We start from the raw sequence: 22764 nt of genomic DNA, 5'->3' as shown, positions 1-22764 counted from the left end.
AGTTCATTACCGACCTAGGGGTGATTCCCAATGCGTCGGGCCCGATGACTCTCTCCTGTGACAACACTGGAGCTATTGCCCTTGCGAAGGAGCCCAGGTTTCACAGGAAGACCAGGAATATCAAGCGTCGCTTCAACTCTATTCGTGAAAGTGTTCAAAATGGAGACATAGATATTTGTAAAGTACATACGGACCTGAATGTAGCAGATCCGTTGACTAAACCTCTCCCTAGAGCAAAACATGATCAACACCAGGACGCAATGGGTGTTCGATTCATCACAATATAACTAGATTATTGACTCTAGTGCAAGTGGGAGACTGTTGGAAATATGCCCTAGAGGCAATAATAAATGGTTATTATTATATTTCTTTGTTCATGGTAATTGTCTATTGTTCATGCTATAATTGTATTGTCCGGAAATCGTAATACATGTGTGAATACATAGACCACAACGTGTCCCTAGTAAGCCTCTAGTAGACTAGCTCGTTGATCAACAGATAGTCATGGTTTTCTGACTATGGACATTGGATGTCATTGATAACGGGATCACATCATTAGGAGAATGATGTGATGGACAAGACCCAATCCTAAGCATAGCATAAAAGATCGTGTAGTTTCGTTTGCTAGAGCTTTTCCAATGTCAAGTATCTTTTCCTTAGACCATGAGATCGTGCAACTCCCGGATACCGTAGGAGTGCTTTGGGTGTGCCAAACGTCACAACGTAACTGGGTGACTATAAAGGTGCACTACGGGTATCTCCGAAAGTGTCTGTTGGGTTGGCACGGATCGAGACTGGGATTTGTCACTCCGTGTGACGGAGAGGTATCTCTGGGCCCACTCGGTAATGCATCATCATAATGAGCTCTATGTGACTAAGGCGTTAGTCACGGGATCATGCATTGTGGTACGAGTAAAGAGACTTGCCGGTAACGAGATTGAACAAAGGTATTGGATACCGACGATCGAATCTCGGGCAAGTAACATACCGATTGACAAAGGGAATTGCATACGGGATTGACTGAATCCTCGACACCGTGGTTCATCCGATGAGATCATCGTGGAACATGTGGGAGCTAACATGGGTATCCAGATCCCGCTGTTGGTTATTGACCGGAGAGGTGTCTCGGTCATGTCTGCATGTCTCCCGAACCCGTAGGGTCTACACACTTAAGGTTCGGTGACGCTAGGGTTGTAGAGATATGTCTATGCGGAAGCCCGAAAGTTGTTCGGAGTCCCGGATGAGATCCCGGACGTCACGAGGAGTTCCGGAATGGTCCGGAGGTGAAGAATTATATATAGGAAGTCAAGTTTCGGCCACCGGGAAAGTTTCAGGGGTTACCGGTATTGTACCGGGACCACCGGAAGGGTCCCGGGGGTCCACCGGGTGGGGCCACCTATCCCGGAGGGCCCCGTGGGCTGAAGTGGGAAGGGAACCAGCCCCTAGTGGGCTGGGCGCCCCCCCATGGGCCTCCCCCCATGCGCCTAGGGTTGGAAACCCTAGGGTGGGGGGGGTTCCCACTTGCCTTGGGGGGCAAGGCACCCCCTTGGCCGCCGCCCCCCACCCTAGATGGGGTTTGGCCGACGCCCCCCCCCCTCCCAGGGGGCCTATATAAAGGGGGGGAGGGAGGGCAACATATCTTAGCCTTGGGCGCCTCCCTCCTCCCCTGCTACACCTCTCTCTCTCGTAGAAGCTCGGCGAAGCCCTGCCAGCATCCCGCTACATCCACCACCACGCCGTCGTGCTGCTGGATCTCCATCAACCTCTCCTTCCCCCTTGCTGGATCAAGAAGGAGGAGACGTCGCTGCACCGTACGTGTGTTGAACGCGGAGGTGCCGTCCGTTCGGCACTCGGTCATCGGTGATTTGGATCACGGCGAGTATGACTCTGTCATCCACGTTCATTGGAACGCTTCCGCTCGCGATCTACAAGGGTATGTAGATGCACTCCTTTCCCCTCGTTGCTAGTATACTCCATACATGCATCTTGGTGAGCGTAGGAAAATTTTAAAATTATGCTACGATTCCCAACACGCGCTGCCGGAGTTCTCCCTCAACTTCTCCTCTTCCCTTGCTGGATCAAGAAGAAGGAGACGTCCCCGGGTTGTACGTCTGTTGAGCGCGGAGGCGTCGTCCGTTCGGCGCTTGGATCGGATCTTCTGCGATTTGAATCGCCGCGAGTACGACTCCATCAACCGCGTTCTTGTAACGCTTCCGCTTAGCGATCTTCAAGGGTATAAAGATGCACTCCCTCTCTCTCGTTGCTAGTATCTCCTAGATTGATCTTGGTGACACGTAGGAAAATTTTGAATTATTACTATGTTCCCCAACATTATTACTCCGAGACGAGGGATACTTCTAACGAAAGTGTCTGATCTTATTGACCCAATCACGAATGGTTGGGATGAAGATTTGGTGAGACAAACACTATGGCCACCTCTCCCTATGCATAATATGCAGGACTTCATTGCCCGGAGCTATACTAAAAACGGTTTGCTCACTGTACGATCTGCTTATTTGGAGGAGTGGAATAAACAACATGGAATGAAACTGGGATACACAAATGGTATGGGTAGAAGTAGGGTCAATCCTATTTGGGGTAAGATTTGCAAATTAGCTTGTCTGGCGAAGGTGAATTTTTTTATCTGGCGCACATTGCATGGGACACTACCGTCTCGTATTACCCTGGCCAATGGACACATAAAAATTTCACCCAATTGCCCATCATGTTCGAATGGGCCAGAGGATACCAAGCATGTGATGTTTCTGTGTCAGAAGGCAAAATAAGTGCGGGAAAAGTTGGGGATGTATGGAACGGTTAAAAAAGCTTGTGTTATTGATCGTGCAGGGGAGGCAATCCTCGAATCATTACTCCTCATGCCAGAACAAGAAATTTCTGTATCGGATTCACAGAACGCGGGGGAGTTGATTGCTGTAACCACGTGGTATTTATGGTGGAATAGACGTAAACTGGTTCATGAGGAAAAGTCTCAACAGGTATGTCAAACCTCGATGGGAATTCGTGCTATAACGGCAAATTTTGTAAATGCCCATTCCCCTAATGCAAATAGGAAGATTGGAGGGTGGAGTAGACCTCCTATGGGCTTTGTTAAATTGAATGTGGATGCTGCCTTCGATCATGATCTACTAAAGGGCACAGTGAGGGCTGTTCTCAGAGATGACAAAGGACACTTCATTGTAGATGGAAATTGGAAGATTGATTGTTGCGCTGATGTACTGACAGCGGAAGCATTAGCACTTAGGTTTGGCTTATCGCTAACACAGAAGACGGGTTGCAATCGTCTTGTTATCAACTCTGACAATATGGAAGTCATTGACACAATGAAGAACGGAGGACACTCTGCAGGAGCGGCAACGGCAATTTTTTATGACTGTTTTTTAGCTTGTGATTTTCCTCTTACTAGTTTTGAACATTGTAACAGGGAGGCGAACAAGGTAGCGCATGAGTTTGCTCGACTAGCAAAATATTCCGTGACGAGGGATTGGATTGAGGAGCCTATGGGAAATATTGTATCTCTACTTATAGACGATGTAACCATTATTTCTAATTAATAAAGTGGTTGATGTTTTTAATAAAAAAATAGTAATGATGATAGCAACTTCAACACACAACCCGTCGGGCTGGATTATATGAAAATCCTAAGCATGCCTAATCGAGCACTGTTTTGGAGTAAGGTCGATCGTATCGTAACAACAACTTTGAATATGACGCCGAGGATGAGGGACCAAATAACTCGTGTACCCAGGCCACTTCGTCATAAAACGATTCCCAATGCCCTTTCAAGCCTATACAACTAATTCACATACAAATGATCTCTACTTATTTATTATATAGTTGACATCCATATTGATGGTAAGAGGTTCAAAGGGGACCTATGTTTATATGCCAGGCATTATTTCCAGGATGATGTTTCATTGTGTGGTATTTATCCACTTGTGCTGGTGCGCGCTTGTTCAATTTGAGCACATGTAGCATGGTACTTTTTAAAATTTGTTACCCACACCGACTTTTTTAGATAGTATGCTTGTATTCGAATCAAGAAATAGTACAAAGTCCTTGACCTGTACAAGCACACCCTAACACACGCACAGAGAACCAGAAAAATGAAGAGCACCCTAACAACCAATAAAACATGAAGATCACTGGAGCTATGTGTCATCATCCCTGAACCTTGCGAGAAGACCCTGCCACACAAGAATATGCAACCAGGTCATCATATTCAACCATGGCATAATCACCGTCGTGCTGCCCCCCTTTTCTTCGCTTCGCAGCCAAAAATACAAGGACACACATGTGCATCCAACACGCTTGCACCAACCTTCGCCATCTGTGGCTTCGAGTATCGCTATATGTGCCCTTCCAGGTGGAAGAGAGCTAGGATCTGGTTCCGGTGTCGCGGCCGGGTCAACCGCCTGGGCAAAGCAGGACATTCTTCCAGTGGCATCACAAAGAAAGAGGAAGAACAACAACAGAAAAATGAGAACCCACCCGACGCACAACTTTGAGGTTCCCTCACTCTCTCGCTGCCGGAGGGGCCAATGGAGGGAGAGGGAACTAGCAGTGGCGCCGACGACACTCAAATGGAACGCGGTCGCCTCCTTCGCCTGTGTGCGATATTGATCTTTCCAGAAGTTACGAGACACGTCTTGAATAGACCAGATGAGTAAAATTTCCCTACTAGTACCTTTGAAGTGCTCATATGAAATGACGAAAGTGCCCCATACTATGTTATCAAATTAACTCCTCATACCCACATCGAACTCGCTCGGACTGTGCTTCGGTTTCTTAAGAGACTTGCCTTTGTGCCTATCACATATGGATCCAGCGGGTGGCTGGCCCACATGTAAGGGACCCAAAGACAGGTGCCTTTGCGGCACTGAAGCTGCTCCACTGGCTCCCTTAGCCATCGCCAAACCCTACCACAAACCCCGCCGAGCGAGCATTACGCCGCCGCCGCCATGCTCCGCCTCCAAAAGCGGCTGCTCTCTCTCCTCCGCGACGGCGGCGCCTCCCCTCTCCCCACCTTCCCCCTCACCTCCCTCCGCCGCCACCTCTGCGCCACCGCCACCGCTACCGCGACCACCTCCACCGAGTCCCCTTTCTCCGTCCAGGACTACCTCGTCAACACCTGCGGCCTCACCCGGGCGCAATCCCTCAAGGCGTCCAGGTTCATCTCCCATCTCAGGTCCCCCTCCAACCCCGACGCCGTCCTCGCCTTCCTCTCGGGCCTCGGCCTCTCCAGCTCCGACATCGCCGCCGTCGTCGCCGCCGACCCGAAGTTCCTTTGCTCCAGGGTGGACGAGACCCTCGCCCCCCGCGTCGCCAAGCTTCGCGATCTCGGGCTATCCCCTTCCAAGATCGCGCGCCTCGTCTTGATCGGCGCCCCCGCGTTGCGCTCCTGCGACGTCGCCAGCAGGCTTCAGTTCTGGATCCCATTGTTCGGCTCCTTCGACGAGTTGGTCAATGCCGTGTCGAGGGGAGCTCTGGGAGGTGGTGCCCTCCTAAGGCGTGACATTGACACAGTGGTTAAGCCCAACGTCGAGCTACTTCTGCGCTGCGGCTTAAAAATCCCTCATCTCGCCAAGACTGGCCTCAGTGGGACGTGGGTGCTCGTCTGCAGCCCAGAAAAGCTCCAGGTACTGGTCGCACGCGCAGATGAGCTCGGGGTACCACGCGGCTCAGGCCAATTCATGTATGCGCTCGCAACCGTCTCCTGCGTGACCCAAGAGAAGCTTGCTGCAAGAATGGAGTTACTGAAGAAGACCCTCGGCTGCTCTGATGACATGCTGAAAATTGCGGTCGTCAAGCACCCAAGCCTCCTAAGATCATCTGAGGACAACCTGCGCAGCACGGTAGAGTTCCTGATCAACAAGGTTGGTCTTGAGCCAGAGTACATCGTGCGCAGGCCCGCGCTGATCACTTACAGCCTGAAGGCGAGGCTTGAGCCTCGATACATTGTCATGAAGATACTGCAGGGCAAGGGACTTCTGAGTTCTGACTATTGCTCATTGGTTGTTGTGAGTGAGAGGTACTTCAGGTCAAGATTTATTGAGTTTTACAAGGAGAGTGTTCCTGAGCTTGCAGATGTGTATGCCGCAGCTCGTGCAGGGAAAATACCTCCTGACCTCAAACCTTGACACATTTTAGGGATATTGAAGGTTAATGTATTTTCTCATGGTCCTAGCTATTCACATAGCACTGCTCTTGTCTTTGTATCCTCTCTTCATTTTAGCATTCTGACTGAAACTGAACTGCCACCGAACTTATTGACCGCCGCGACAAGTTCCACTTGCTGAAACATATGAAATGGTTAAAAGTTCTGATCTTGTTGCCATCTCTTACAGTTTTGTTCTTGATATCTAGTATGAAGCAAGTAAAATAGACGAAATTGTGGTATAACATCATGAAATTAAGTGTTTCATTCGTTGTTGGGCGCTGAAAATCGATGGCTCTTGGCAAACGCCGTGAATCTGTATGTTGCTCACTAGATAGCATTGCGACTGTTTATTGGGTATAAAACTTTTTTGTGAAATTTGGGAGGTTGAGAGGGAGGAAAATGAGTGTAGTGCCTTTGACTTTTTCTTCGATTTTGCCGCACAAAACTTGGTTGATCTGATCAGGATTCGTGAGGAATTAGAACTTGGTTGATCTGATCAGGATTCGTGAGGAATTAGAACTTTGAGCAAGGTATAGGGCGTCACCGGAGTTTCTGGGTTGGGGTCCTCTGCCGTCCACTCCATCAGCATTGCCACCAAAGGTGTAGTTCTGAACCTCCTCCATTGGAAACTTTGTGAATCCCCGTTCTGTTCCGAAAATATTGTCGAGCATGTCTCTGCTCATGTGCAAACCTGAGAACATCATGGTGTAGCTGCTGCACATCAAGAACAGAGAGCTGCATCGCTGTCTTGTATGGTATATATCCTGTACTGAGGAGAAGATTGCTCTGTCTAGATGACTGAGTTCCTGTGGATTTCTGCTCGCCTGAAGCTCCTAAATGCCCCCCCTAAGAAACAGCAGCAGGCAATGGATTTTTGTGTCGCTCTAGTCATTCTCAAGCCGGAGTATATATTGCACACAGGTTCGTCGATTTCAGTCGATATCTGGGTATGTGGCATCTTAGTGTTGGATGTTTCTTCCAGCCAAACTGTAGCAACTATGACAGTATATATCCACACGTGTCAGCCAAAGCTCAAGCATGTTTCCTCTGATTGCTGATTACACGTCTAGCTCCTTTGGTTTGAGCTGAAGCCCTGTGGTTGCTCTGCTTGCCGTTTTGTTGGTTCTGTGTGGTTTCAGCAGCTCATTTGCCTGATGTTCTGAAGACTTGTGCATACCTGGGGTGCACCAGACGCCCAAACGGCAAGTGCCCCTGTATGCCCCAATGCTAGCCCTTAAATGAATTTTTTGTGCCATAATAATCCACGGTGTGGTTTCAATGCGGCATCGTCACCCAAAAGAAAATTTTCATCGTTGTCTTTCCAACAAAAAAAAAAGAACAACACATGTATTTCAATATTTGTTGTAGTATAGTGTCACATCGGATCCTTGGAGCAATGGTAGCGCGTCTGACTCCAGATCAGAAGGTTGCGTGTTCGATTCACGTAGGGTTCAAAATCCCGAACAAATATCCGATTCTTTTTCTTTTCTTGTAATTTAAATCCTAGACTATATGCCAAAAAGCATAATGATAGCAACAGACCATATCGGATCCTTGGCGCAATGGTAGCGCGTCTGACTCCAGATCAGAAGGTTGCGTGTTCGATTCACGTAGGGTTCAATCCCGAACAAAATATCCGATCCTTTTTATTTTTATTTTGGTCCAACAAATGAGTGCGATGTACGGCAATAGCCAAAGATCAGGTTTGGCTAAGCGTTTTTTCTGGTCCAAGAAATGAGTGCGACGTAGGTGCTGGGTCAATCCCGAACAAAATATCCGATCCTTTTTATTTTTATTTTGGTCCAACAAATGAGTGCGATGTACGGCAATAGCCAAAGATCAGGTTTGGCTAAGCGTTTTTTCTGGTCCAAGAAATGAGTGCGACGTAGGTGCTGGGTAATAGCCAAAGACCAGGTTTGGCTAAGCGGAATGCCACTCATGACTCTATTTATATTTGTACTTTGAAAAGGACTCATATTTATTATAAAGTCTCATGAGAACTACTCCCTCCGTTCCCAAATATAAGTTTTTCTAGAGATTCTACTAAATGACTACATACGGAGCAAAATGAGTGAATCTACACTAAAATATATCTACATACATCCGTACGTTGTATTCCATTTGAAATGTCTAAAAAGACTTATATTTAGGAACGGAGGAAGTACAATGTATCACAAACAGAAAATAATATTAAGGTTCATAAATCAACGAAAGATCATTGTTGTTGTCAGAACGAGTCGTCGACGCGTCGTTGTCATCGTTCTTATACTAAAGCCGGCATGACCTTATTGATTACAACCAAAAATCTTTGTGCACGCGTCCCAGAGGACCACCCACATAGCCATGAATAGTCATATTTAGTTAAAAACGTGCGCAACACTTTTTATTTTGTTTCAAGGCAGACATAGAAGAAGTGCATCACAAATCTCCATAAAATGCGTATCCATGGATGGTGTAATTCATATGGTCGTCCATCCACAGATTGGGCAAAGGTTTTCGTCTGCATAGCATCACTCTTTATAGCCTGAATGCTTGACGATGCTAGCTATTAGAAAAAAACTTCTACCAATGAGAAAGAAAAAAAAATGCTTTTATTACCTTTTTTGGGAAACTATAATCTTATTCTTCAATCATGACAGTAGTACAATGAATATCATAAAAAATGAAAATTACACCCATAGTCAAAGACCACCTAGCGACGACTGCAAACACTGAAGTGAGTCGAAGGCGCGCCGCCGTCATCGCCCCTCCCTTGTCAGAGCCGGGCACAACTTGTTGTAGCAGATAGTCGGAAAGTTGTCGTGCTAAGTCCTCATAGAACCAACGCACCAGAACAGCAACCGTCGCCGATGAGAAGAAGCTCAGATCGAAAAGATCCAACCTGAAGACACATGAACAAAGACTGGATCCGAGCCGATCCATCAAAGACAACCATCGACTAAATCCACGAAATCCGTCGGAGACACACATTCACAAGGCCTCCGACGATGCTAAACACCATAATATAAATGTGTTTTCTTTTACATATTTCGGCCGTCCCTAAAAAAGTTTGTGTTAGGTTTGTGTAGATACGAACGTGGTATCTAGAGCTTTTTGGATAAAGTTGACGCTTACGCTTAAAATCAAGTCACCGTCCCCTAATTTTCATCCAAAAAAAATAAAAATTCCTCAAAGGGTCAACCCCCCCCCCCCCCCCCCCCCCCCCCCCCCCCCCAAACCAAAATCAGACCCCGTTCTAGCACGACCGCAACACAGAGAGTATCCGGTGTGTGTCCGTGGGCCGCCACGCCACGTCCACGGTCAAAGCCCCCAGCAGTCTACAGACTGCTGCGTCGACCGAACCACGTGGTCAGAAGCGTCCGCCCGGGCAGCCTTTTTCCGCTTTTCTTTCCTTCCCCGCTCCGCCTCGGCTCGTCAGTTTCCGGTGTTCCCGCTTCCTACACACACGCGCACAGCCCCCCCTCCCCCGGGTCTCCTCTCCTCTCCACCGCCGCTGCCCCATTTCCATTTCCGTTCCCGTCTCCCCCTCATCTCGCCCCAGTCAAAATCCACCTCCTCTCGCTCGCCACGCCACCGCTAAACCCTCGCTCACGCCGCCCGCTTCCTCCATCCCCCCTCCCTCCTCGCCTCGCCCGGCCGCTCAATCTCCTCCGTCCTCGCTTGGTTTCGGCAGCAATTAATACCCGTCGCCGTCTCCGTCGGCCCGAGATCTCCAGGGTTCAGGTCCGAATCCGCTTCCCCCGGTTTTTTCGCTGCCGTGTCCTGATATTTTGTTCGCCGTGTGGTTCGAATCGGTGATGCATCTAGCGAGGGATGCTCCCCGGCCGGTTCCCTGCTCGCGCCCGCCGCGGTTCAGCGGGAGGTTTCTCTAGGGTTTATCGCACCGCGATGTCGGGGGCTGGGAGTGGGATCTCGCGGTGCTTCATCCGCGAGCTGGGGCCGGTTGGTTATTTTGGTTCAGTGCGTTCATCCGGTTTCTGGGCGGTGAGGTGAGGTGCGGGTTTATTGTCGGGAATGCAAACACCGCGGCCGTGCGTTTCTGCGTGCGATTAATCCGGGGGTTTGTCTCGCGTGAGATCTCAACCTGCAAATGCGTTTGAGCGCGCACATGCCTAGCACCGTGCATATGGCTAGCGGTTTGGTGATTGCGCGGATTAGTACTGGCTAATGACAGCTTTGCCATGCCAGATTGGTAACGTTGATGTACTGGTGTTTGGCCCCGTGGTTTATTGGATACAACGTGTCTGCATTTGGGGGGTTAATCAGTCAGGTACTATTTGCCCAGGCTTCATGGTTCGTCGTCCTGCGAGCAGAGCATTTGTGGTCGCTGCGTCTGATTGCCGATCGCGTGCATATCTTGCAGTTCATCACGCACAACAAAGGCTTTTCACCGTGCACTCTTCTATTCCGTATCCATTTCTTGAGATAGCGGGTGACAAATCTGTATCAATACATATTTACCCTATCTAGTTTGTATATACCATTAAAAGTCTAATATAAAAGCATTCATATGAGTTGCTGATTGGTACTAACCATTTTTTAGAAAAGGATTGGTACTAACCATACCATGCGATTTTTTTTGGAGCTAAATGAATAAAGAAATGCCCTCTATGCAAATTTAACCTGCATAACAGTTCATTCCATTCTGACACATGTGTTGTGTTTTGTCATATGGTAGAGATCACTGTGCCACATGTCCTTGATATTCTCCTTTATTTGACTTGTTAACTGAAGAATATCCAGCAGAATTTTATTTCCATCCACTCCATGCCATTTTTAGTTTACAAGTTTACAGTTTCTTGCATGCACAAGCTTCTTACTTAAGGCTATTTTTGCAGATTGGTAAGCTTTCCTCGCGACATGGAGGATGGGGACAAGGATGTGATAAAAACTTCTGTCAGTGAAGAGTCCCCTAATCCTGGAGAAAAGGATGTGATAAAAACTTCTGTCAGTGAAGACTCCCCTAATCCTGGAGAAATGGATGTGATAAAAACTTCTGTCAGTGAAGAGTCCCCTAATCCTGGAGAAAAGGGTGAAGATGAAGGGGATTTGTCGAGGAAAACAGAAATGTTGGGCGTAAAAGAAACAGTAAATTCAATGAGTGAGAATTCAAGCGATGAGGTAAAAGGGCAGATCCATGGGGGAGATAACCCAGAAAAGGATCTCAATGAGCAGATGGATAAAAGCAGAAGCCCTGATGCCATGAAACCTATAGATTCAGACCAGACTGTTAAAGAGATTCTTGAAGAAGAAAAATCTGAAGAGCCAGTTTTTGATGGAACTGAGATTCCTGAAATGGAACAAATGAGGCGTTCTTCTGATCAATCTGTGGAGCTTGCTTCAAAAGCTCAGCAAGGGTCTGTGATCAATGAAAGAGCTGCTGCAATCGGGAATTTTGTTAAGGAAAAGGGAGCCATTGCAGTGTCAACATTTATACGCCGCCTATCTGGCAGAAAGGATGAGAATGATCTTCCTGTTGAAGATGACAAGAATGATGGTTCAGCAAGTGGCAATGTTGAGAAGACCGTCTCAGATTCTGAAATTCAACCAAAAGAAGTACAAAAGAAATCCGAGGAAAGAAGCACATGGAATCCACTGAACTTGATTAAAGTTGGAGGAGATATTGTTACTTCTACAACTGGGGAAGCTGGGGATGCAAATGTGCCTGGTTTGACAGAGCAACCAATAGCAAAAGGAAGGATTATTGTATACACAAAACTGGGATGTGAAGATTGCAAAATGGTTCGGTTGTTCATGCATCAGCAAAGGCTCAAGTATGTTGAGATTAACATTGATATATTCCCTAGTAGGAAGTTGGAGTTGGAAAAGAATACTGGGTCATCCATAGTACCAAAAGTGTATTTCAATGACCTGCTGATTGGAGGCTTAACTGAATTGAAGAAAATGGAGGAGTCTGGCATACTCAATGAGAAAACTGGTGCTCTTTTCAATGATGAGCCCTCCTCTGCTGCTCCTTTGCCTCCTTTACCTGGAGAAGACGACGAATCTGGATGTGGGAAGATGGATGAGTTGGCAACCATCGTCAGAAAAATGAGAGAGTCGATTACTCCGAAGGATAGGTTTTACAAAATGAGAAGATTTAGTAACTGCTTTCCTGGCAGTGAGGCTGTGGATTTTATATCAGAAGATCAGTATTTGGAGAGAGATGAGGTAAAACGTTTACTATTGACTATTTTTTGAGCCATGCTATATATAGGACTTCCATGTGGATTTTAAACAACATGACTCTTGGTTTTGTCTCACTTTTGAGGCTATTTTAATTTAGGTATATATGGCAAGTTTGCATTATTTATAGCAAATCCTTGGAAAGGATTTCACATTTAGGAAAGCACACATCTGTTTTGTATGTTCCCTACTGTACTGTCACCTTCCTTAACATTTTCTGGATACATATTATCCATGCAGGCAGTGGAATTTGGAAGAAAGCTTGCAAGCAAACACTTCTTTCGTCATGTTCTAGAGTAAGCTCTTGAAATGATCTTACGATATTATTCTTATTTCTGTTATTTATGTCTCCGTTGGTTGGAATATTTGGAGGTTATTATTATTAATACACTGCTTGTATTGCAGTGAAAATGACTTTGAAGATGGAAATCAGCCTTACCGTTTCCTAGATCATGATCCCGTTATTATGACACAGTGTTACAACATCCCTAGGGGCATCATTGATGTGGCACCAAAACCCATGGCGGAGATCGCATCAAGGTTGAGAAAGTTGTCTTGTGCCATTTTCGAGGCTTATGTATCTGAAGATGGTAGGCATGTTGACTACAGAAGCATCCAGGGTTGTGAGGAATTTAAAAGGTTAGCACATGTACATACTTAAGTACTCCCTCAGTCCGGAAATACTTGTCGGAGAAATGAATGTATCTAGATGTATTCTAGTTTTAGATACATTCATTTTTATCCATTTCTCCGACAAGTATTTCTAGACGGAGGGAGTATATGCAGAAGACATGGAACTGCATAATCCATGTATTAGTATTTATGTGCAGATACTAAAATGAATGACAATCTATTGCTTGTTCTGACTACTTCTGATAATCTTTTAGTTGATACATATGTTCAAGTTCATAATTGATCAGTAAACTCCAATTTGCTACCTGAGTATATCTCTATATTTTATGTTGTGTGTTATAAATTTATAGTAGCACGTGCTGTAAGTAGACTGATAATTGATAACTTGGTTCTCATGTCTTGATTGCCCTAATGCCATAGGTGATCGGTACACTTATCTGAAGCTCATATTTCTTGCACAGGTATATTAGAACAACTGAGGAGCTTCAGAGGGTGGAAACTAGTGACCTGTCACGTGAAGAAAAGCTTGCTTTCTTCATAAATCTGTACAATATGATGGCTATCCACGCGTTAGTGACATGTGGTCATCCTGCTGGACCATTGGACAGGAAAAAGTTCTTTGGAGACTTTAAGTATGTCATTGGTGGATGTGCCTATTCACTGTCAGCTATTGAAAATGGCATTCTGCGTGGCAACCAAAGGCCACCATACAATCTTGTGAAACCTTTCGGACAGAAAGACCAAAGATCCAAGGTGAACAAAGCAGATCCACTCCAAAAAAGGGGAACATATATGTTTCTGTTTACTAAAAATCTGTCCTGTCATGAACTCTTGATGATACCTGGACTCATGTTCATTGTCTTGAAGCTTTCGTGTTATATACTTTTCTTACATCAAGTTATGCTTCTTTAAGTATATGCCTACAGCAAAGCACATATTCAGTAAGATGTGTTCCAACAATTAAACTCGTGAATGTGTTTTTCTTGTTTAGACTCTAGGGTATACAATCTATCCGCGGTTCCTCCTAGAAAGGGCAGCTTAAAGGAAACATGCTTGATCTGTGTTGGTGCCTGTAAAAGTTGCCAAACATTAGTGTGGTGGAGATTATTTCAAACTTGCCTATTGTGTGCAAGAAATAAAATCAACTTATCTTGACCTTCTATTTCAAACAAATAACATGGGTCTTTTTTCTCATAGATGCATGTTGATATGATTTAATATCCGGTGCAGCGTAATATCGGTTTGCATGTGTGCAAGGGTACATGTGAGTGGGTATTATCTAGCGCAGTGTGTACTAGTGGATGGTCGAAGTCCTTTTACATCAGATAGCATATACCAGTCATATAGAAGGCAGAACTAGTTCTATGGGTGTTACTTTTTTTCTGGAAGAAATGATTGAAACTTACCTAGTATGTAGGGCCTAGGGCGTAATCAGTTCCGGGAAATCCGAAGGAATATAGAAGGCAAGGCCTACCGTCTTTCCATTATATGCTTACCTGTTTATTTTCTATGGTTCTAGAAAGTCAGATTGAAGATATGTGAAAACCTTTTTGAAAAGGTCGTATATGCAATAAAGGGCTGCCAAGGGAAGGCAAAATGACTATATATAGAAACTGGCCACCAGCTGATCTGCATTGTACCACTTGTTTTAGCGCACTGGGATCCCATAACTGTACCTACTTGCCAAATCAGCCACATAATGCACACAACCGTTAGCATGCTATAGCAGCACCACAATATTAGTGCGACATTCTATTTAAAACACGGTCATTTTAAACTACTAAATTCCTTGGTTGGTTCTTAAACAAGCATTACGAGTCGAGCGACTAGTCGAAACTCGAAACTAGTCGATAGACTAGTCTATGAGTTGCATTCTGGATGTCGACTAGAAAATTTGGGTATACTAGTTTGCCGAGTCGAGCAGTCGAGGGAACTAGTCTGGACTAGTCGTGCACTTTGAGTCGTTCGACTCAAAAAATTTTTTAGGGATTGGGAGGGGACAAGTGAGCCAGCCGCCCAGCCCGCAACACGTGGGAGGGAAAATTTGTATTTATCCACTTCTCATGCATTAAGTTTGTATTTATACTGTACTGTGCTACTGCTATATAGTACGTATATATTACTGACTAATACTAGGTTTTAGTAATTGATTACTGCAAGGTGTGTGTTACAGTACCATGTCGACTAGTCCAGCAATAGTCTAGACTTGTCACGATTAGTCTATGAGTCTCAACCTTGGAACGACTTGTCGACTCGTAAACCTTGTTCTTAAGTGATGCTAATTTTTCAGTGATATAAATTCTCACCGCCTTTTTTTCCTTGTTTGTAATTGCAGGTGGCCCTGTCATACCCTGAACCTCTTGTTCACTTTGCTTTGGTATGTGGTACCAAATCTGGACCTGCACTTCGGTGTTACTCGCCGGGAAATATTGATAAAGAGTTAATGGAAGCTGCACGAGATTTCGTAAGGAATGGAGGACTGATTGTTGATCCTGAAGCAAAGGTTGCATCTGTAAGCAAGATCTTACGATGGTAAGACAATAAAATGATTGATATTCTTGCTTTACCAATATGTTCTTGAGTATTTACTGTTCTTGCTAAGTAGTGTGCGACTGTTCGGCACCAGAATTTGTAGTATAACAATGACAATGCATCTAATAGAGCTATTTACCGGAACATCTAGCACATTGACATGTTCAATAGTACTACTGACTTCAAAAAACAGTTTACTCTCTCTAGGTATAAGTTACAACCCTAGAGCTGCTTGAAACATAAGCTAGATAAGTTTATTGCTAGGTGATCTAGCTTTGTCAGTCTTGTAGTTGGAAACAAAGTAGAATACCAGTCTGATTTGGGGCTATTCTTAACGTTTGCTTGGTTTTGGTTACTTCAATTCGCCCTTGGTTAAGTTGGATATGAATGAATATATGATGAGCAATGCTTCAAAAAGCGGTCAACCAAGCTTGTAGCGCTGTGTGTGGTGCATTAACACTCATGTGGCCTTTTATGATTACTTTGCGTGTAATTTCAACTGGAATATAGCAGGATGCTGATAATTTTTATAGATATGGATTCGTGTGCTTTGCCCTATTAGGGTTATAACTAATGAAGAATAACTAAAATTTGCTTATTGAGATTGCTTTATCCAATAATTTGAAGGCCATAACGGTATGTGAGGTGGTTATGACCCGCATTTAGTCTGTGGTCACTAGAAATACAACTAGAACTGCACAATGCCCAACAAATTAAGGGAATGCGGTTTCAGTGAGTTCATTGATGATGTGACATCGGCCATTTATTAACGAATGCATTACCGTGTTACTACTTGACAGATTGGCGAATGATCATACATTTGTTACACAGTTATATTGCTAGAGTGCAAGTCCGAAATATTAACTTTGTTAATTTTACCTGATATGCACTGTGATGAAATTATAACAGTAGCAATTGAGAAGTTGAGCATCAGTTACCAAATTTGGACCTGCACTTTGGTATGTGGCAATGCTTTGATAACTTAAGCTTGGAAACTCATGGTCCAAATGATTTTAAGGTATAAGTACACAGATTTTGGTAAAATGAGATGCAGCTCAAAAACTCTTGTTCTGAATTGTTTGCAGGTATAACACAGACTTCGGTAAGAATGAGACAGAAGTACTGAAGCATGCAGCAAATTATCTGGAGCCTGCAGCGTCAGAGCAGTTCTTGGAGTTGCTTGCAAACACTCAACTGAAGGTCTCGTATCAGCCTTATGACTGGAGCTTGAACATCTAGCTGCAGCCAGGATTATACAAACGTTTTTTTTTCCCTTATAGCTAGAATACATGTTGCCCAAAGATTTGTGGAAGGATGCTACCCGTGTACCCAGTTTCTTTTTTGCGAAGTCAGGTGCACTAAGGAATTTTCATGTATTATGGATCTGTGGCGAACTGGATGGCTGCCAATCAACCATGTTCCGTTCATTTGACTAAATGGGCGCCCTCCATGTTGATTATCGTATCTCTGTTCCTGGGACTGCTCAATTATTGTTGCCTGCAGATGTTATGTTGCCTTCGGTATTTGCTTGTTTTGTTTGCTGATGCCTCGCATCGGCATCTGCGGTGTTTATTATTTTCCTTCTTTTTGTTTGAGAAAAAATGGATTTGCTCTTTTTTTTAATGTTTACCCAAGTTTTCATATATGAACATTTTTATGCATTGTTCAATCTTGCAATGCATTCACTGCTGAGCAATTTAGCTGTCATATATGAACATTTCTGCATTTTGTATAGGTCCTTTGGAGGTTGCGGAAAAGCGACGAGGTATCAATTCCAGTTCCTTGTTTACTAATCTTTGGATGTTGCATTTTGTCTTAACCAAATGAGTTGAGGTCCACCGAACTTCCATGGACTGAATATTGGGTATATTGGGCAGCTAGGAAATTCCTTCGATCCAGACGGGCCTCCAGTAGTGCGGAGTGGTTGAAGACTAAAAAAGGTACCCCTACCCACTTTCAACCTTTTCCTAGTTCATGACCATTAAAAATGGATAGCCGAAGTAACAAGAAAACTGGCCATGTTATCATCCCTGGCGCTGTCAGCCACCCTGTCACAATTCTTTGCTCAGTCAGATGGTAGCTGGCCGACGTGACAGCCAAACCGACGCCATGGTCGACAACCCGACCAGCGGCTGCCGCCGGCGCGGTCCAGCACATACTGACAAGGCAACTGCTCCGAGCACACCCACAGCTGCAACTGCAAAGCAAAGCTACGAACAGAAGAACCAAAACACATACAAACTGCCTTCCGTCAGTCCAACATACTCCCTTTACACTTCTGGACAGAAATCACTTCCCTATTACATATTTATATATATAATATGTAGTGGCAACTTGGGGGAAAAAATCTCGACAAATACTATACGACGAGTATATATGTAGAAGCAAAAAATAAGAAGTGGAACCTCATTTCCGACGTCACTACACAATGTCTACATCTTAAAACAACAGCAAGCATCCCAGCTCTTGACTTCCTGCATACCCATTACAGCTTACATGGATGTATGGAAGGGCCCCCCCGCTGTAACCAAACCTTACTGTCGAGCAGAGATGAAATATATATGGGTGTTAAGTTACCGTCTCTAGGCTTTTCATTCAAGAATGGCTTGCAAGAATCAAGTGTTAGGGTGAACTTGCAATCGTTGTGAGCATGGATGGCACCAATATACAGAAATACACAACGCGGGCTGAATCGAAAGCGTCACAATATCGTGCACCCACATCTGTTCTGCTTGGGGGAATTCGAGAGGTGCTTATCTGGAAAGAAAAAGGATGGTGGCACATTAAGATAAAAATCAAATCAAAAGGAAAGACGATGCTAAAGCAAATTAAACAAATGTACAAATGCTGGAGTGTAATATGCGCATCCACATAGTTAATATCAACATACTCTGGATTATCACAATAAAATGGATCCATCTATAAGACATCAGATAGCGGCGGCAATGCGAATAGCATGCAACAACAAGTCATCTAATCGCATTCTGACAATGAGAAAAAAGAGTCGGAAGCATAAACTGCTAGTTTAATTCAATGGCAAAGTTGCTGATAGAACTGAGCATTGGGTAATGGATCAACTAAACGAGGCGAAAACAATGTTACAACCAGCATAGAAAAAATGTACACCTAGAGATATACAATGTGTGCACTCTCAAGTCTTAATTCTTTAGGAGTAGGACTGTTAGAATGGCAAAAAGGTGGATGACAACTTCTTCGGACAGACAATAGTCAGAATTCTCATTCAGGTCACACATAATAGAAGTTCAACCCTTTGGATCTTAAACCAAGTGAGATCATCAAACATATAAAAAGATGTGACTTTGAATAAATAAGAGGGAAATCTAAGCAATACCACTTTTGTCACTTTGGGGAGGGCGTACAACAACATGCATTGTGATCACACCTCCTGGAACTTCTCCTACTGGGACTCGAGACTCAGCAAGGGTTTTGTTATTCTCAAGTATCCTTCCAGCATTGATGAGCTTCACGTCATTGAGAGTTTTTGGAATAATGTCTTTGTCTGTCAAAAACATTGTTAAAAAGACACTCTTAACACAGATAATGATAATATTCCATAAAGCTTCTACAAGACTGAAATAATCAACAGCAGTATTCAGAGAATTTGAAGCACTCGCAAAAGCTGTATAACATTCCCCTGAAAAGAAAAGGGCAAAACCCTGGAAGTGCAAACTCAAAACATCTCATCACAAGGTAAACTCTCCTTCTGAAGCATGGTCATTTACATGTTATGGACCATTTTGCGGCCTTATCCTCAAAGGACACACTTGCATATGTTGCAAAAGGGAAACATCTATTTCCTTCTCTATTGTGAACATGTCACAGTGATCAATTAATCCATGTTTTCTTAGACACTAAACGAACATGTCGGAGGAAGAACAGACAAAACAGGAACAAAAATCACGTTCATGAGGACTTAAACCTGAGTAGTGGGATTGTACATCCACTTCACCCATGCGAGCTACTCCCTCCGTTCCAAATTACTCGTCGTAGTTTTAGTTCAAGCAGGCAAATAAGAACTGGAGCTTCCTGCTGCCACTAATTCCTCCTTTCCTTGCCGGCGGGTTTTGAGGAAACTTAACCAAAGGACAATTTCTGCAGAAACAGCTACTCCCCCTGAGTAGTGATCAATTAACCAAAGGACAACTTCTTGATCAATTAACCAAAGGACAACTTCTTGATCAATTAACCAAAGGACAACTTCTTAACCTGAGTAGTGTTTCTTGTTCGATTACCAAACAAACAATTAAAAAAGTGCACATCATAACTAATCTGCCGCTTCTGCCGTTAGTATTTTGGTACTTCCCATGTGCCTACATTTCGGTGAGACTCATGCTTAAAAACGCTCTCCAAATTTACTGTTACGAGCATAACCCAGCCAGATTTGCCCCTATAAAAGCACTGACTGGACTTCACACCCAGTAGTTCAGAACTGAGACTGGACCACTAAATATCAGGATAGTATCCAAGGACACCAACAGGATAAGAAGGCAGACAAACAGCCTCCTCAAATGGTCCTGTCATCCGTCATCACATGTTTCAGCATGCATCGTAAGATACAGAGATCCAAAATTCTTTGGGAGCACGAGTAGCAACAAATGTCATCACCGCAAAAATATGTCTTCTGTCTGCCTCTTTAAGAAAATGCAAGAACTTGTATAGATGTACTGACATATCTATTCTCTGCCTGTCAACAAAGTGTTTGCTACTACGGGTAAGGAGACTTCCAAAAGCCTCAGTTAGTTGGAAACCTGGACGCGTGTTACCTAACTGCCAAAGAACAGAAGAATCACGCAACCCACGGAACAACCTGATCAAATCACTGTGTTTTATTGCGAAAGGGAAAGGTGGGGATGGCTCCCAGATCCAGACCGAACCATCTGCACAGGGATTCTCATACCGGATCAAGAAACCGACGGAGAGGACACGAGGGGCGAGACGACCGCGCAAGCAACCGCCCCGAAATACATGGCATCAAAAGCGGAGGCGTGTATATATATATGTACGCGGAGGAAGGGGAGGGGAGGTCGATCGGCCTCACCCTGCGGCCACCGAGCGAGGACGAACTCCTTGAGCGCGGTGACGGTGGTGGCGGGGTCGTACTTGTTGGGCCCGATGTCCGTGCCGTCGAACAGGCGGAACTTCACCTCGATCGGCTCCTTCCCGCCGGCCATCTCCCCCCAGGCCGGATCGCCCCCCGACGCAAGATCCCAACAACCGCCGGCTCAGTCGACGGCGGCTGGCCAGGCGGAGGGATTCAGGGGAGGAAAGAAAAAGCTGGCGAATCCGGCGCGGCGAGGGCAAGAACCGATGCGGATCCCACGAAGGATAGGATCCGCTTTCTCGTTTTGTTAAGCAAGAATTTAGAATTCTTTCGTGGGGAGCAAAGCGACGAGACGGGCGTCTCGAGGGTAGGGAGGAAGAGAGGGAGAGAGAGAAGGGGGGAGTGGGATTCCTCGGTGTTTTCGCAGATACGTCCCCAGAGGAAAACTATATTTATCCTCCAGCTGTAGTGGGAAAATAGCTGTCTTGCGCCTACCTGCTGCTGCTTAGTGGCGATTATTGTGTGTGTCGACAAGATTTTTAAATAGATTAATAACGCTGCACATACAACAGCTTTATTTTTCTCGAAAAGGGCTGAGACCATATCACAAGCGCTTATAATTTATAAACACACCCTTAAAAAAAGTACATCCAAAATCTTTGAGGTGTCCAAGTCTACTTTCTCAGTCTCCGCCTCAGCGGACTGTATTTTTGAAACCAAAGAGCTTGTAGAAGTAGCGGTTGCGAAGTCTCTAATGCAAACTTGGAGATGCTGGTCACCGCGATACGCCGCACCAGAGAGAAAAAAAGGTGTCGTTAAGGGCATGTAGAAGGCCACGTGAGCCGGCCGAATCTAGATGGATCCCCAGAAACTTAAACCGACCGGATACCGGAAGACCCACTAGAGGCACGGTCGACACACCCTTCGCCAGCAGAAAGCAGACCCACGGAACGGTGATAGGATGGGAAGAACATTATTCCTACCCTGGGCAACGCTGTCCTAAACCAAAACTGAATACTCCGTAAAGAAAACCTGAAAAATAATACCCATCCTGTTGTATAACAGATTCAGGTCTGATGTCGTGCTCATCGCCGTGCAAAGCCATGCATCCACGCCCTCTTCTCCGATGATCTAGCCAGGCCGAACTAGCGATGAAGAGCGTCATGTTGGGTCCATCCAACAGCTGCCGGCTTCACCAACATCGCCATCGCGCAACGCCTGGCGAAGACCGCCGCTCGAGCACCATCTCCTTCGCAGTCGTAGCGACACTCCAGCACCTTCACGGCAAGCCGCCCCGATAAGGACCTCGTAGCTGGCGTCGACGCGGCGCGAGGGGTAGGCGATGGGTGGCATCTGGGTTTTGTGATCGGCGACCTTGCCCGTAGCCTTGAGAAAATAATTCACGTACACACATCAATTTATTATAGATATGCATTTTAGAACATCTTTTATTTTTCCGCGAAATGTGCATTTTGGAACACTAATTGATAAAAAAACATAGCACTTCTTTTGAGGTAGAAAAAACTGGCCATTGTGTTCTTTTAGACAAAGACAAAAAATAGCACTTAGTTTAGTTCATGAACTTGTTTAGCAGGTGCAAATTGGCATAAAAATTGGCTGAGATGAGCTAATTCCAATGACGTGGTATGGCACGCAAGCAATTTGCACCAGTGTCACACATATGAGCGGGCGACGGGAACCTGAGTTAGAGTATCACCAACAATTTCTTTTCCCCGTAAATAATTTTTGTTTACAGAAAGTTGGGCCAAAAAAGTAGCTACAACAGCCCCTGTAAAAAGCAAAATAAATTTAAGGGACCCATATAATCAACCTGTTGGTACAATTACATGTCCTTTGTTCTTTGGATATTGTTGTCAGAAACAGTTGGGGCTGGTGTGTTTGCTAGTGCATACACGGAGAAATTGTCCCTTGAGTATCGAGACGATTACTATAATCTTCCAAAAGATTTGCTAGAAGATTGCTATAATCTTCCGAAAGATCTACTAGAAGAGTCCTATAATCTTCCGAAAAATCTACTGAGAAGATTGCTATAACCTTCCAAAAGATTTGCTACCAAGAAGTTGGCTATCGAAAGGTTTGCTACCGAAAGGTTTGCTATACAAAGGTTTGCTACCGAAAGGTTGCTATACAAAGGTTTGCTACCGAAAAGTTT

At 44.9% G+C, this 22764-nt stretch overlaps 3 protein-coding genes and 2 non-coding genes across 5 annotated transcripts; 4 read left to right on the top strand and 1 right to left on the bottom strand.

Moving 5' to 3' along the window:
• Nucleotides 1-4902: 4902 nt before the first annotated feature.
• LOC109764371 (transcription termination factor MTERF8, chloroplastic) lies at nt 4903-6347 on the top strand. The gene has a single exon (XM_020323208.4). The coding sequence runs from the start codon at nt 4980-4982 to the stop codon at nt 6156-6158; it is 1179 nt and encodes a 392-aa protein (XP_020178797.1). The 5' UTR covers nt 4903-4979; the 3' UTR covers nt 6159-6347.
• A 1213-nt stretch (nt 6348-7560) lies between these two features.
• TRNAW-CCA (transfer RNA tryptophan (anticodon CCA)) lies at nt 7561-7632 on the top strand. Its single transcript has one exon. It is a non-coding gene; the product is annotated as a tRNA-Trp (tRNA).
• Nucleotides 7633-7726: 94 nt separating this feature from the next.
• Nucleotides 7727-7798, top strand: TRNAW-CCA (transfer RNA tryptophan (anticodon CCA)). The gene has a single exon. It is a non-coding gene; the product is annotated as a tRNA-Trp (tRNA).
• Nucleotides 7799-9586: 1788 nt separating this feature from the next.
• Nucleotides 9587-16993, top strand: LOC109764370 (uncharacterized). Its single transcript, XM_020323207.4, has 7 exons — nt 9587-9901; nt 11017-12349; nt 12605-12660; nt 12770-13003; nt 13459-13750; nt 15333-15529; nt 16615-16993. Exons 2-7 carry the CDS (start codon nt 11039-11041, stop codon nt 16766-16768), a joined length of 2244 nt encoding a protein of 747 aa, XP_020178796.1. The 5' UTR covers nt 9587-9901; nt 11017-11038; the 3' UTR covers nt 16769-16993.
• Nucleotides 16994-17748: 755 nt separating this feature from the next.
• Nucleotides 17749-21017, bottom strand: LOC109764368 (membrane-anchored ubiquitin-fold protein 3). The gene is made up of 3 exons (XM_020323206.4): nt 20589-21017; nt 18882-19049; nt 17749-18286 (listed from the first exon to the last, which is right to left on the bottom strand). The coding sequence occupies exons 1-3, from the start codon at nt 20719-20721 to the stop codon at nt 18231-18233; spliced, it is 357 nt and encodes a 118-aa protein (XP_020178795.1). The 5' UTR covers nt 20722-21017; the 3' UTR covers nt 17749-18230.
• Nucleotides 21018-22764: the final 1747 nt, after the last annotated feature.

Source organism: Aegilops tauschii, chromosome 7, assembly GCF_002575655.3.
Source record: "Aegilops tauschii subsp. strangulata cultivar AL8/78 chromosome 7, Aet v6.0, whole genome shotgun sequence".
Classification (NCBI taxonomy): Eukaryota; Viridiplantae; Streptophyta; class Magnoliopsida; order Poales; family Poaceae; genus Aegilops; species Aegilops tauschii.
Note: the sequence above shows the minus strand (reverse complement) of the source record. Positions and strands in the feature narration are given on the sequence as shown.

Excerpts from the sequence above, each read along its gene's own strand:
- LOC109764371 (XM_020323208.4), top strand. The coding sequence starts at position 4,980 with ATGCTCCGCCTCCAAAAGCGGCTGCTCTCTCTCCTCCGCGACGGCGGC.
- LOC109764370 (XM_020323207.4), top strand. The coding sequence starts at position 11,039 with ATGGAGGATGGGGACAAGGATGTGATAAAAACTTCTGTCAGTGAAGAG. Across the intron at positions 12,661-12,769 it reads TTCTTTCGTCATGTTCTAGA|TGAAAATGACTTTGAAGATG; the intron begins GTAAGCTCTTGA and ends CTTGTATTGCAG. Across the intron at positions 15,530-16,614 it reads GTAAGCAAGATCTTACGATG|GTATAACACAGACTTCGGTA; the intron begins GTAAGACAATAA and ends AATTGTTTGCAG.
- LOC109764368 (XM_020323206.4), bottom strand. The coding sequence starts at position 20,721 with ATGGCCGGCGGGAAGGAGCCGATCGAGGTGAAGTTCCGCCTGTTCGAC. Across the intron at positions 19,050-20,588 it reads CCTCGCTCGGTGGCCGCAGG|ACAAAGACATTATTCCAAAA; the intron begins GTGAGGCCGATC and ends TGTTTTTGACAG. Across the intron at positions 18,287-18,881 it reads TCCCCAAAGTGACAAAAGTG|ATAAGCACCTCTCGAATTCC; the intron begins GTATTGCTTAGA and ends TTTTCTTTCCAG.